Source organism: Alosa alosa, chromosome 2, assembly GCF_017589495.1.
Source record: "Alosa alosa isolate M-15738 ecotype Scorff River chromosome 2, AALO_Geno_1.1, whole genome shotgun sequence".
In the NCBI taxonomy this organism is placed as follows: Eukaryota; Metazoa; Chordata; class Actinopteri; order Clupeiformes; family Clupeidae; genus Alosa; species Alosa alosa.
Genome location: NC_063190.1, coordinates 10,812,955 through 10,828,940, shown reverse-complemented (window position 1 = coordinate 10,828,940; position 15,986 = coordinate 10,812,955). Strand labels below are relative to the sequence as shown.

The 15,986-nt window shown below is 40.8% G+C and overlaps 1 protein-coding gene across 30 annotated transcripts in view; it reads right to left on the bottom strand.

Moving 5' to 3' along the window:
- The window catches only part of LOC125286898 (protocadherin beta-15-like), a 163,124-nt gene that overhangs the window by 34,516 nt on the left and 112,622 nt on the right, over positions 1-15,986 (bottom strand). For 2 of the 30 annotated variants that reach the window (XM_048232308.1, XM_048232436.1), the window contains exon 1: positions 364-2,977. The exons of the other annotated variants lie outside the window; for them this stretch is intronic. In XM_048232308.1, coding sequence (XP_048088265.1) covers positions 364-2,808 — 2,445 coding nt within the window. In that variant the 5' untranslated portion in view covers positions 2,809-2,977. Of the gene's footprint in view, positions 1-363; positions 2,978-15,986 lie in introns of those variants that run through there. 30 annotated transcript variants of the gene reach the window in all.

The window sequence follows — 15,986 nt, the reverse complement described above, 5'->3', positions numbered from 1 at the left end:
ATAAACTACCACTGTGACATAGACTGAATTCAAACATATGCAAATGCATGAATTATTGCACTAATGTGCATACATACAATATTAGTCAAGTTAAGTGTAGGTAAGAATTGAAACTGTAAAAATTGTATTCTGAATACTGATACTGATAATATTTAGAAGGACACACAATGTCTTCTTCCACTCCCCATAACTTCAAAAGGTGTGCAAAATCAGAAAATGTTATGTGTAGTTTCAGCGCATGTAGTTGTCAACAGATATACCAAACACGAAACAACACCACATAAGCGGTATGAAAGCCTATTCATAGTGAGGAATCATAATGTCTCAACAAATAATGGATGTTACGCAATGGGATTGTCTCACCTGTTGGCACTCGAACGTCCATGCGCTGTCAGGCAATGACGCATCGAGCCCCCGTAATGTATCCTTAAAGTCAAGTGTGCTGCTCGGTTTTACGAGAGTCAAGTCACTGAACTCCGACATTGGAGACAAATAAGACCCAAACGACTGACTCTGAGACATCATGTCTCCTCCCAGAACCTCCACATACTTAATAGGCCCGTCAGTGTTGAGCTGAATCTGTAGGTTTCTGTTGGGATTCTTGTATCCGTCAGAATCTCTTCTAATACAGCAGCTACCACTGTCTCTGCTGTTTCTAGCACACTTAATTAGAAGTATGAAAAAAGTCAGCAGAGATAGTACAGACACTGATGCTAACGATAGAATCAAATAGAAGGTGATTTTACTGTTTTTCTTGTCTTTCTCAGTGGCTTTCTGTCTGAAGTCTGAGATGGGTTCGTGTAGTCCGTCCTCTATCAGTATGTCCACTGTGACTGTGGTGGACTGGACTGGCTCTCCATTGTCCTTGATCTCTATTAGCAGTCTCTGAGAGGCGTCATCCTGCTCTGAAACGGAGCGTTTAGTCCTCACCTCTCCAGTATAGAGATTCACAGCGAACAGAGACGAGTCTGTAGCTTCCGCGAGTCTATAGGAAATCCAGGCGTTGTGTCCCGAGTCTGCGTCTACAGCTGTTACCTTGGTGACGAGGTGTCCCGTTTTAGCAGACCGGGGCATCCTCTGATGAGACACAGAGCCCATGACCGTGGAAGGGTAAATGATAGTGGGGACATTGTCGTTTTGATCCAAAATAAAAACATTAACGGTAGCGTTGCTGGTAAGCGACGGAGAGCCCTGGTCTTTAGCCTGTACAAGAAACTGGAACACTTTGATTTTTTCATAGTCAAAAGAGTGCATACTGAAGATACTACCGTTTTCCGAATTGATGTAAACGTAAGAAGAAATCGGTATGTCTCCTCCCTTTGAATCAATCACTGAATAAATAATTTTTGCATTTTCTCCAAGATCAGAATCAGAGGCTGAAACAGAACAGAGTATAGAACCGGCCGCGCCATTTTCCCTCACATACACAGTGTACAGCGACTGCGTGAATACTGGTGGGTTGTCATTAACATCTAAAATGTCAACTTTTATGTTTTTCTTTGATGTCAGTGGCGGTGATCCGGAATCAGACGCCCTTATTTCAACCATGAATTCCGGGTGCATCTCTCGATCTAATGCTGTTCCTGTGACTAGAGCATAGTTGTTTGAAATCGATGGTTTTAACGTAAATGGCAATCCTGGTGCTAGAGATAAACTGACCCGTCCATTGTTACCTGTATCTACATCCTTCGCACTTATCAACGCCACAACAGTCCCAATAGGAGCATCCTCTCTAACAGGGCTAGGCAATGACTTCAAAATGATATCTGGAGCGTTGTCATTTATGTCCAACACATCTAAATGAATACTACAAAGACCCTCCATGGCAGGCACTCCTTTGTCTCTGGCAACTATGTCAAATTTGTACGAACTACCAGATTCATAATCTATTTGGCTTTTCACTTTTATTTCGCCTGTAGCTGTGTCAACTGAAAACAGTTCCTGTAATGCTTCGGTTGTGTGCGGACCGAATGAATACATTATTTCAGCGTTCACTCCTTCATCTTGGTCTGCTGCTTTGACTGTTACTACCACTACTCCAAGTGATGTGTTCTCTTGTAGCTGAACATCATATATTGCTTTGTCAAAGACTGGGCCATTATCATTAATATCTAGAACATGGACAGTGATCTCTGCTGTCCCAGACCGTGCTGGAGTACCGCCATCTATGGCTGTTAGAAGAAGAGTGTGTACTGACTGCTTTTCTCTATCCAGAGATTTCTCTAAAACCAACTCCGGTAATTTAGTTCCGTCTTTGTTTGTCTTGACATCTAATGTAAAATGATCGTTTTTAGTCAGAGTGTAAGATCGTAATGAATGTGAGCCCACATCGGGGTCCTGTGCAGACTCCAAACGGAACCTTGCTCCCGGTGATGTGGACTCTGCTATATTTAAAACATGTTCGTGGGTCTGAAATACGGGGAAATTATCATTTATGTCTTGAATTTCTATTTCAACACGATATAGATTTAGTGGGTTTTCTATTATTACCTCCAAAGGCAAAAGACAACTTGAGCTCTGCCCACAAAGCTCCTCTCTATCAATTCTCTGATTTACAATAAGCTCGCCTTTCACATTTACGTCGAAATACTGCTTACCAGAGTCAGACGCTATTCTCAATCTACGATCGGTTATTTCAGCCACCTCCAGACCAAGGTCTTTAGCAATGTTGCCAACAACCGAACCCTCCTTTAATTCCTCCGGAATAGTGTACCGAATTTGCGCTTTCGTTGTATTCCACAAGGCTGTTATGTGAAACAGCAAGAGCACCCACAGCTTTGTGGGCATTTTTCTCATCACTGGTCCCATTTCCAAACACGATGATATGGCATGACGACTATATATCCTGTATACATGTCATTCCAGTGAGATTTGCAATCCAAATATTTCCAAAAATGCTACTGCATTATTGCTGGAGTACTGTGCACTTTCAACCACGACGTTTATCCGTGGTCTGGACAGTAGCCTACATGGTTTACAAGCGGTGGCTGAGACAGTGGATCTCTTTGTGCAGCAATTCTTCCTATTGGTGGAGAGAGCCCTCCAATAAACTACCACGACAAATCGCATATGGCCTTAAAGGAACAGTGCACTTGAAACGTATACAGGATGCTGGCTTTGTTTTTAAATCATGTAGCCTAAGCTACGTAATACATGAATCAACACTGTTTTTTCCCCAGAATTCTTTCAAACCACGATAATCAAACTATATTTAAAACAAGGTGCTTTAAATGTGTTTTATAAATGTGTTTAGTTGTTGATAATGACATACGAGTATGAATGATAATGCGAAATCTTTGTTTGCCATAATGATGCATAGTCAACACAACATGCACAAGGAGTATGTTTGTTGAAAAAGTGCTCACCTGTTGACACTCGAACGTCCATGCGCTGTCTGGCAATGACGCATCGAGCCCACGTAATGTATCCTTAAAGTCTAGAGTGCTGCTTGGCTTGACGAAAGTTAAGTCACTGAACTCCGACATTGGAGACAAATAAGACCCAAACGACTGACTCTGAGACATCATGTCTCCTCCCAGAACCTCCACATACTTTATAGGCCCGTCAGTGTTGAGCTGGATCTGCAGGTTTCTGTTTGGATTCTTGTATCCGTCAGAATTACGTCTGATACAGCAGGTCGTACCACCTCTGCTGCTTTTAGCACATTTAATCAGTAGTATTAAAAATGTCAACAGAGACAAGAGAGATACAGAAGCCAAAGCTAGGATGAGGTAAAAAGTGATTCTGTTATTTTTCTTGTCTTTCTCTGTAGCTTTCTGTCTGAAGTCTGAGATGGGTTCGTGTAGTCCGTCCTCTATCAGTATGTCCACTGTGACTGTGGTGGACTGGACTGGCTCTCCATTGTCCTTGATCTCTATTAGCAGTCTCTGAGAGGCGTCATCCTGCTCTGAAACAGAGCGTTTAGTCCTCACCTCTCCAGTGTAAAGATTCACAGCGAACAGAGACGAGTCTGTAGCTTCCGCTAGTCTATACGAAATCCAGGCGTTATGGCCCGAGTCAGCATCCACAGCAGTTACCTTAGTGACTAGGTGCCCCATTTTAGCTGATCGGGGCATCCTCTGATGAGACACAGAGCCCATGACCGCGGAGGGATATATGACAGCGGGGATATTGTCGTTTTGATCCAGAATGAAAACATGAACTGTGGCGTTGCTGCTAAGTGACGGAGAGCCCTGGTCTTTCGCTTGTATGATAATTTGAAACACTTTCAGTTTTTCATAGTCAAACGAGTGCATGCTGAAGATGCTTCCATTATCCGAATTTATGTAAACATAAGATGAAACTGGAAACTGTTGCGAAGCTGAATCTAAGATAGAATAACTAATTTGTGCATTTTTCGCTATGTCTGGATCCGTAGCTGATACTGAAAACAGCATTGACCCAGGGGTGCAGTTTTCTTTCACATAAACTGTATATGCTTTTTGAGAAAACACAGGGGGGTTGTCATTCGTATCAGAAATGGAAATAGAAATAGTTTTCATCGCTGATAATGAAGGTGAACCCAAATCGACAGCATTTAATTGAATATCATATTTCGAATTAATCTCCCTGTCAATCTGTGCATTCGTAACCAACATGTAGTGGTTGGATACAGAGTGATTAAGCTTAAATGGTGAGTTTGAAGCTACCTGAACTTTCACCTTTCCGTTTTCACCACTATCTGCATCTTTTGCACTAATAAGGGCGACAACAGTGCCTACAGGAGAATTTTCAGGTATTGGACTGGTCAGTGAAGTTATGACGATTTCTGGAGCGTTGTCATTAACATCTGTTATTTTTATCTTAACACTGCAGTGCCCCTCAATTCGCGGACTACCCTTATCTTTAGCAATTATGTCAAATTTGTATAAATTTGTCTTTTCAAAGTCTAACTCTCCCTTTACAGAGATTACACCTGTTTCTGAGTTGATATCAAACAACTGTCGCGTTGCGTCTACCGACTGCTCTCCAAAAAAATATTCAACCTCTCCATTCGGACCCTCGTCTAAATCTATTGCTCTGACCCTTAACACTTCTATGCCAAGCGCTGTGTTTTCTTCTATGCTCCCCTCATAGAATGTTTTTTTCAAACTGGGGCGAGTTATCGTTTATGTCTAACAGTGTAATAGTAATTTCAGATGTACCTGTTCTAACTGGATTCCCTCCGTCTACAGCAGTTAATATGAGCTTGTGCACCGCCAGGTTTTCTCGATCTAGGGGCTTTTCCAAAACCAGTTCTGGGATCTTTGTGCCGTCCTGATTTTTTACATTTAATATGAAATTGTCGTTTTTGCTAAGACTATAAGACCGTAAGGAGTTAGAGGCCACATCAGGGTCTTCTGCTTTTTCTAGAGGAAATTTAGCGCCTGGGTTAACATTTTCTGGAATCTTCAAAACACGTTCATTCGAGTGGAATGTAGGGCTGTTGTCATTAATGTCTTGTATTTCAATTTCAATACGATAAAGTTGCAAGGGATTTTCAACTATGGCCTCTAAGGGTAATAAGCATGGAATTGTCTGTGAGCATAATGTCTCCCGGTCTATTCTTTCATTAACAGTAAGATCACCTTTCCCCAAGTCTATGTGAAAGTACTGCTTACCGGTGTCAGACGCTATCCTTAGTCTGCGATCAGAAATATCTGATAATCCAAAACCAAGGTCTTTTGCTATATTTCCAACAACTGAACCCTCCTTTAACTCCTCTGGAATGGTGTATCGTATTTGCCCCTCTACTGTATATAACAGGAGGGTAAAACACAGAATCCTCCACTGGTAGAAATAAAACACATCCATCATCCTTAATCCAAATGTTCACCGCGAGTCCTTCTCTGAAATACAGTTTTCCAACAAAGTGAGAGCTTTCTTGTTGCTCGTTGTCCCCATATTGTCAGCTCATAAAACCCCAAACGCTTTGTCTCTTCTATGTAATTCCCTTGCTTATGTTCCAATAGATCGGAGCAATGAAAGCAGCAGAGAGACGGAGTGGATCTCTTTGTACAATGCTGCATGCCATTGGATGTACAGGCATCTGAGTCCTGACCAATCAAATGCACAGAACTTTTTAAAGGCACATGCATTCTTTGCAAAGCCAGTACTGCATACTGGAATAGAGCAAAGCAAGCACTACATAATGGAATGCAGCTATACCGCTATACAATTAACTACGCATTTTGAAACTGTTTTCTCAAAGTCTTGAGTGTAAACTACAGCAACAAATTGTGAGAGGCGAACAAATATTTATTATTCCTAAGGCATTTCTTAAAATCTACTGCTGTTCAGTACCACTGTCAACAATTATTATAAAGAGAATAATTCAGACGATAAAGGAACTCTTATAAGAAAATAAGTGTTTACATTTTTTAACAACTGCATTTTTGTCTCCACTCCACTCGGTCCTCTGTGTCTGCATAGCTCTCCCTGTTCTCTGTCTGCCTTCCTGTGGTGATGAGCAGGTAGTGCAGGAGACCCACACAGACAGTATCTCTCATGCAATTACACCGATGTCAACAGCAGTGGGAGCTCATACGAGAGAGGAGAGGGAGAGAGTGTGGGAAGAGAAGGAGGGAAAGGAGGGGTGTGGAGTGTGTGGGGTTGTTTGATGACGATGTCCATGAGATGGAGTGAGGATGGGAGAGAGAGAGATAGAGTTTTAGTGATCAAACAAATAATGATGCAGATGAACTGAACGCATTCATATACATATATATAGGTTATAAAAGACCACTTTAAAAGGATAGGAAAGTAAGATAGTGCCATGGTTCAGCTCAACATGCGTATTCCAAAATATGTGCAATCTGCAGATAACACAACTGCATGATTACTGCATGATGTATTCAATGAAAAAATAATATATGCCTTTTTCAACTTCACAAAAATAGCGCATCAATGATAAAATGCGCTCTGATCTCCCTAGCAACAAAGGAGCCTACCAGGATGCATTGCAAGATGGTTGAGTCCATATCACACAAAGAGGGTTCCGTTTCAGCACCACGCGGGTGGACAGCGCCACACAGGCGGTGAACAGGCGCTGCTGCATGCATTTGACTGACTGACCCACTTATACACAAAACACGCCTCTCCACGTGTGGCTTACTTACAACTCATGTTACATGACGACGAGCTTTGTTTAGATTTATATTCGAATGATTACATTTCGAAATGTATTTAACAGCTAGTGTTGTGTATTAATGAAGGATTATTTACCAAGCAAAATAATGATTCGTCAAGCATAGAAGGAGGGTCTTATTTGGCAATAGACTAGTCTACACTATCACATGCCCTGCTACTTGAGGTTATCGCACACGTGAAGACACAATTGTCCCCATTTAAACGATTTAGCACACTGTCAGACACATAATACATTTTGGGGTGTTTAATCCTGTCATTTGAGGCTGGCTCATATACTAAGTAGTAAATGAAAAAAAGTATGTTGGAAAGAATATTTCTTTGTATGTAAAAAAAAAATACAATCAGTTATTTGATGACTAAAACATGATCAACCTAGTGACTTGGTATGGGCCTGTGGAAATAATCTCTTGCCAAGACAAACATGGGCAAGCATACACACAGGCACACATAAATAAATTAAAACTTCCCCTCCACACACACAGAGTGTGAGAGAGAGTGAGAGAAATAAAGAAAGAGAGAGAGAGAGAGAGAGAGAGAGAGAGAGAGATCAAATCCTTAGTAGAGGTATCTTACTATCTTAGTGGTTACTAAAGTAACGGTTTGGTCAAATTGTGATGAAGAAAAACAAAACTGAGGGGAAAATCACTCTCAATAACTTTGGGATTTACTGAAGGGAATGACTGCTACACCATTAGAATCAGGTTGCTTGTACAACTGATGCCATACCTCCATCTTAAGTGTTGTGACATTTTAATCAAGGATGCTCTAAGGATATATTAATATTGTAACAATCTAATATTACGAGATATTAACTATATGACACTCAAATCAGTCACCAACAAATAGTGTTAGTGTTTCATTCAATTACTATTCATTCACCAAATCTGTTGGAATGAATGAGAGGTAGTTGATGATCCTATTTCCCAGGATTCCAAGCTTTGTTTGGAGTTACTTTGTACTCCTGTACATGTTATTTGTATGGATGGATGCAAATAATTAGGTATGTATCTCAGTATGTTTTTGGCATTTCAAAGGTTTTAGGCATTTGCCATTTGTCTTAACACATTTTCTATGTTCGGCGTGTATGTATGTATGTTTGGTATTCTGCACTTGGTGTTGTTTTTACACCTTCACATGTTTCAAACATGGCAAACACCTTTGCACAGTAACTGTATGTGTGAGTGTTCCACAATATTGTGTGTGTGTGTGTGTGTGTGTGTGTGTGTGTGCGAGTGTGTGAGAGACAGAAGGAGATAGAGTGAGAGAGAGAAAGACATGCACTGCTGTCAGATGTCACTTACAACAACAACACATTACATTTATATAGTGCTTTTCACAACACTCAAAGCACTAAACAGTGAAGGGGGAACTTCACTAACCACCACCAATGTGTAGCATCCACCTGGGTGATGCATGGCAGCCATTATGCGCCAGAACGCTCACCACACAACCAGCTTGAGGTGGATAGTGAGGGAGTGAATGAGCCAATTACACTGGGGGTGTAATCTGGATGATTAGGGGGCCAGATTGAATGAGCCAGGTTGGGAATTTAGCCAGGGGTGACTCAGCACCCAAAAACAATCGTGTGTGTGTGTGTGTGTGTGTGTGTGTGTGAGAGAGAGAGAGAGACAGACAGACAGACAGACAGACAGGGAGAGAGACAAAGACAGAGAGTGAGAGAGAGAGGGGGATGCAACGCTGTCAGATGTGACTCAGGGGTAACTCAGCATCCACATACAATCACGTGTGTGTACGTTTGTGTGTTTGTGTGTGTGTGTGTGAGAGAGTGTGTGTGAGAGAGAGAGATAGAGAGAGAGAGAGAAAGAGAGAGAACAAAAGAGCAATAGCGAGAGGAAGATGCACTGCTCTCAGATGTCACTCAGGGTGTGTGTGTGTGTGCATCAGCACGCGAATGGGTGTTTGTGTGTGTGGGTACGTGTGTGTGTGTGTGTGTGTGTTTGCAACAACACTCAATAGAGTACAGTATACATTCTCATACAGTGGGACAGTTGTAATATAAAAACATTTTTAGCCAGATATGTCTGTCGAAATAGTGTTTGCACAGAGATTGATACTAGGTACTGTATACTGGTCTATAACTGCTTGGAGTATACATAACTTATTTTAAATTTATTTTTGTTCAGAATGAGAAAAAGGATGCATAAACATCTAAAAAAAAGATTTGTTCAGATGCTGTCCCTCTATGGTTTAGATGTACTTTGACTGATGTTTTTAGGTAACTTCTTACAATTAACCCACTGTAGAGCACAGCCATAATCAACATGGAATTGACAGTAAAACAAATAGACCTGATTTTGAAAGTTTTCACATTTTAAACCTTTCTCTGGCTAAAAATTTTCAGCAATATATAGAAATAAACATTAAAGTTAAAATACATATATGTCCAATGATATTTCACACATTTTATGTTTGTTTGGCTTAAAGAAGACTGTTGTGAATGCTTAAAAATCAGATCCACTGTTTCCACTCTACTGTGATGGAAGAAGAAATGTGTCTCTTACCTGGAGTAGATACAGATGATGAAGAGAGGGAGAGGCAGATACATGGGGAAGGAAAGAAGGAAGAATTTGGTTAAGAGAGCAGCAACTCGTCCCACAGGGCACATGGACAAAACAAACATGAGATCACACTTACCTGAGAAAGAAAAGAGACATGGACAGAAAGTGTTGTGAGAGAGCAGAGAAGGCTGCCACACAGAGGCAGGTAGACCTAACCCTAAGTGTTGCACTACCACCCTGATAGTTTTGCTAACAGTTTTAGTAAATGCAAATGCTTCCCACAATTACATTTCTTTGCCATTGATAAAAAATGGTGCTTATGGCACAGCCATTGAACCTACAAGTAAGCTAACTGAAGTAGCTTGTCCTGGTCTGCTAAACTTTTACACTCTAAACTTTTTTTAAACACTTTGCAAAACACAGTTCTCTTCATTAGACATATGCAAATGTCACATCACAACCCTCAGTCCTCATGGGTGCAAATACTTATGGCCATTTTGTTGAGCTAGTATAAATTAAGTTAAAGTTGACTGGTTTAGCAGACTTTGAAATCCAAAGCAACACAGACTCGCCCAGGCACACTGATTGTCATATGATGACATTACTGCTGCTCCACCATGCCCACAAAATGAATAAGCCACAGGTTAGATACTGGACAACAATGGAGACCCATAGTGGAGAGAAAGGAAAAATAACCCTCACCAATTGGATCTGGGCCACTGTAGCAAGTATGATCCAGACATTTTGAAATGAGAAAAGGTAAATGGACCCATCTTTTCTGTACCATGCTACTAAAACACAGTGCTGCACGGTGTATATCACAGTACCACACTGCATCAGCAGTTACAGTAACCCACGGCAACATTTCATGTAATACAGAGATGTATGCCACAGAGGAGACAGGATGTAGGCCTACCATGTTGGGACATTAAAGTAGTTTTACCTTGTAACTCATCAGTTAAAATCTGTATTTTAACTGATATAACCTATTTTTTTAACTCTTTTTCTCAAATTGTAAATGTTAATGTGTTTCAGTTATCTTGGAAAACTGCCATGTGAGTATTACGTACAGTAAAACTTCAACTTGAATTTGAACTTGAGCTACCTTGCTATTTGTTGCAGTATCCTCCCTTACACAACAGCAGCTGTTCAGACAGTGTGTGTTGCATGCTGTGTGTTTGTTTTGGGGTTCTGTGTGCCTTGACAAAATGAGACGCATAATCAGAAATCGTGTCAAAGCAAAAATTAAAACTGTAAACTGAACTGAACTGTATTTTAGTTTCCTTTAGCCATGACGCTACCGGCAAACTGGCTACCGGCAAATGCTGACTTCTATCCCAGTTGAATCTGACTCAACTGACCAAAATTTATCTGTATATAATGCACATTCTTATAATAGCCTTGTTTACATAACAGTATATTAGTCTCCTGACCATACATGAGCACATCAGTGCTCATAGGAGATACAGCCAGGGTGGCATTGGATGTTATTTAATAAGAAACATGATGGGTTGCTTAATTCCATTGATGGCAAGAGTGCAAAGTAGATGTCAATATGAATATGAATACACACACACACACAGAGAGAGATGCAAAAATCATCCACCCATCAAAACGTACTTGAACCATAACAATACCCACTCAGCACAACTCACACCAGCACATTCAGACAGTCTAGTAATGTCAACAAAGATGTGTTTTCACTGTTATATGCAGTTTGTGGAAACATGGCTTCTCAAAATGCAGCGCACTGTTCAAAACTCTTCCCAGACCATTACACTTTGGTACCACACACACAGCACAGCACACCTTATTCATTTCAACCCATCACACATTTCAGTTTGCCATATGGGGCTCATATCTTTAGGGAATTAAATACCCTTTGTTTATACTGGACCACACCATTTTTGAGCATGTGATGATGAGACTGTGACATTTCTACACATTGTGACATTAAACACCCTATGCAATCAGTCAGTAGAACAGCCGTGGATTTACAAAAAACTAGAATCAGATGTCCTACACATCCCACCCATACAGAGGAGCAGTTTACACACTGCCAGAATATACAGACCACAGAACCCACTATCTGTATACTGTGGAGGTACCCCCTGTGTTTTTGGAGAAAATGGACCAGCCTACATCGTGACTAAGCCTGTTACCATGGCAACCTATCCTGTCCTGGAGTATGTGAGTGTGTAAGTGTTTGTGTGTGTGTGTGTGTGTGTGTGTGTTTATAGGAGGGAGGTGGGGGCGGGGCGGGGCGTGAGCAGCCAGCAGGAAGAAAAACAGCCTTTTTCACAGGCTCAGGAAAGCATGGCATGGCACATTCAGGTCAGACAAAACACCAAGGCAATGCAATGCCTTTACACTGAAGAAAGATTAGAAACAAGTGGCCTATATTAGTGAATGCCATCCGCTATGGCTATCTGGTTGTTTGTTGGCACATCTGACCACTTCTTAAGCAGCTACCTTGTGTGATGACAAAGACAGGTTGTGTTAAATGACTACATTATGCATTGTAGTTTCATATTTCAGCCCTGGGATGGGATGAGGCTTCGATGCTGGAACAGATGCTGCTCAGACATGGGGATGAAGGAAGTGAAGTCACAGAAGTGACAGTCACACAGTCACAGGCAACATAAGGCATAAAACATCACTGCAACTGACACGGAATGAATAAATATCGTACATACTATCTGTACTCTGTGTCTATGTGTTGAATCTCTCTCTCTCTGTCTGTCTGTCTGTCTGTCTGTATGATGTATGTGCATTACTTCCATCTTCTTTAGCTGATAAAGCTCAAGAGTATTAAAACAGACATCCATTTTACATAAGTAAGTTAGAATATCAATAACTCAATCTAACATACAAAGATCCATTGACACATACACATACACACAAATAGGACACAGAGCTGAAAGAAACTAATCTCATTCTCTCCTTGTCCCATAGAGAACTGTTCTCAGCACTGTATGGGGATTGACTGTTGACCTAGTGGCCAGTTGCTTTGCAAATGTATAGACACATCCCGGTCTGTGACTGCACTAAAGCTGCTCTGTTTGAAGCAATACAAAGCATGCACGCTGGGGCTCTATTTGCCTTTGCTGCACAATGCTGCACTAGCTCACTCATAGGGTAACAGTGCAACATAGTGCTATGCCCTCACAGCAGATATAATTATGCTGTGTCTGAGCACACACTGGCATTGAAATATATCATAGAGAGGATAACCACTAAAAGGTCAAGGGTCAGATGCCTCTGTTCAAGCCCAAGTTCTATATTATCACAATGATTAGCTCACAGCAGTTAAGTGAGGTTCAGTAAGTGTTATGTTCACAGCAGTTAAGTGAGGTTCAGTAAGTGAAAACAGCCTTCTGTTAAAGGTCAGCCAGTGATTGGTCTCTAATGCTCAGGATAGCATGTAATTATAAGTAACTTGTCAGTTGAGTAATTATAAATAACAACAAAAGAGAAACTAATGACATTAGAAGGCACAGCAAGGACAAAAAAGCTTACTTGTACCCCCTAACCACATAGACAGTATATATGTTTAGGCAAAAAGAATATGTCCATTTTCAGCAATAATGGAAATCCTTGATGGATCCTCAAATGTTAATGTCCGAAATCCATTTCCAGAGAAATTTAAACTATAAATAAATGTATTCTATCAAGCCATTGTTTGAAAACAAAAATCTGCATTTTTTTCCTTTATACCATGAGAGCTAACTAGTCTCTGATATAAGGTGTGTATGTCTTGGTGTGGAAATTTGATAGCAGGGACGTGCTCCCGGGGCCAAAGGAATAAATGCTTCATCGATCTGACGCAAGGGCCGCTGGTCTTCTACATCTGTGTGTGGCAAACCTGCATTGTATACTTTACAATGTTAACATGTCCCTAGAAACAGAATGGTCTCTGCTCTGGTCCTCTCTGGTTCTCTCACTCTCTCTCTCTCTCTCTCTCTCTCTAGTGTTGATTCATCAGCATGACTGTTGAGATACAGTGTTGTCAAACCATAAAGAATAATGAAACGGCACATTCACAGGTAAAATAACATTAAAACATTGATCACTCTATCATCTATAATATCTGCATGATGTGACTACGTCATCATCATCTTACTGTTTTGTTTGTGAGCAAATTAATTGAATGTGTGTGATGGTAATACCTGCATAAAAAATTAAAGATAGATTTAACCCCTAAATTAAGATGTTTGCCGTTACTCTAAATGACTTGAACTCAAACATGTGTATGATGATGTGATATGTTTCTAGAACCAGATCTCAAAGAGGGAGCAGGAAGAGTGAGAAAAGTAAGAATTAGAGGAGGCTGAAGAATAGGATGTGGAGGTGAAGAAGTAGGAGAGAAAAAAAAGAGGATGAAGAGGAAGCGGAGGTGAAGAAGTGAGAGGGAGACAAGGACAAGGAGGTGAAGTTAGAGGAAGAGGACAAAGAGGAGGATGGGGAGAGAGAAGAGGAAGGGTCAGAAGAGAAAGAAATAGCCCTTTTACAGGCAAAAAAAATCAGTCTACATGTGGGGATATTGTCATGTCAGGCCTGGATATGTCATTCCAGAATATATTTTTCCCGGTGCCTTGGACTAGGACATCGCATGTGATGTAGACAGAATTTTGAGAGAGACGACCCGATGTAGACTGATTTGTTTTGTCTCAGTGAAATTGCTATTTTGTGTTTTGACTTGGAAAAACACACTTGTGTTTGTTTTTATGTGTGTAAATAAACACTAATACTTGAATTGGGATCCCTGTATGATTATTCATACCATCAGTGTGTAGTTGGCACATTGTGTGCTTACTATTGTGATGGCTTGTGTTTACTGTTTGATACGAAAACACCATTTTTACAAAAGTGTGAAGAGTTAAGCAAGGTGTGCTAGCTTTTTTGCAAGTTTTGCAAAAAAAGACATAGTTACAAAAAATGTGCTTAAGCAATCAGAAAAAACTGTAAAATTAAAAACATCAATAAAAAACGTCCACAAGCCAGTGTGACCTTTTTAGCAAACAAACATTACAGGACAAAGTGATTAGCCTAACTCATTGATGTAAACAATAGAGCTCATAACTAAAGCTCATAGCTGATCCGTCCAAATAGTTAGCAAACTGGCAATGAAACAACACAGAACTTGAAACAAGCATTTCTGCACTGCTCATCACAGCTGTTCATCTGGATGAAATAAACTACCCTCTTGCTTTACAGCCCAGCCCTGAGACCATGTGCCATTTCATTCAGTAGACGACTGAGACCTTGAGGGTTTCTTCTCCCAGACCTGTGTTCTTCTGTGACAGTAGCCCACACAGTGCCCAGCGCAGCCTGAAAGGATGTGCATTCTGCCCTTGACTTGTTCACCCCCTAGTAACTTTTCCTGTAAGCGGCCTCTCAGTAAAATATTTGTGGGATTGCTGGACGCTTACTGACATTACAATGGGAGCATCCGTGGCCTACTGGTTAGGGAATTGGAAGGCAACCAAAGGGTGGCCAGTTTGATCCCTAACTGGTAGGAAAAATGTAGGTGGGGGAGTGATAGAACAGCAATATCCCACATCCACAGATGATGTGCCCTTGAGCAAGGCACCCAACTCTGGATGAAGGTCTGCCCACTGCTCCGGGTGTGTATGTGTGCTTCTGGTGAGCTGACTGCTCCTAGTGTGTGTCTGTGTGTACCACCGGATTGGTTAAATTCAGAGGACAAAAACCTCAAAGGTGTTCTGTTGCTAAATTAACCAACCCAAACCCTCTGCATGCCACTTAGCCTGACCATGTTCACTCCTACTTGTTTTTCTATTCCTTCTTTTGTAATGTGATGCAAACGGACGCTTGCCTTAGCTCTGCTTGGTTAAGTTGATATAGCTGTGCATTCATTTGGGTGTTAGTACGTTGGAGGTTTGTGTGAGTGAGTGTTAAAACTTAGACCTATGGGAGACTTAGCGCTTAGATACTATGCACACCAAACTATATAACATGCACTCAATGTGATCATGAAAACAACTGCTAGTCTGTGTAGTCACTACATTATATATCCAATAGATAAGCAGACCATCTATTCCAAACAATACAATAGCTGATGACAAAGATTTCACAAGGCTCAGCTTTGTCATTCACTGGATCCACCAAAAACTAAGATGTCTGTCAGCTTTAACCTTTATGGTGTGACGGGAATGTTGGAAATTTAACGTTCTAAAGGGAATATCTGGGTTCATTGAATTCAACATGAATTTTTAGAACCATATATTTTTGCGGAATAGAATCTTCTGTTAGAATGTTCAAAAACTCTGCTGAAGGGTTAAAGGAAATAATTATGTGTTCAAAGTGACATCTTTA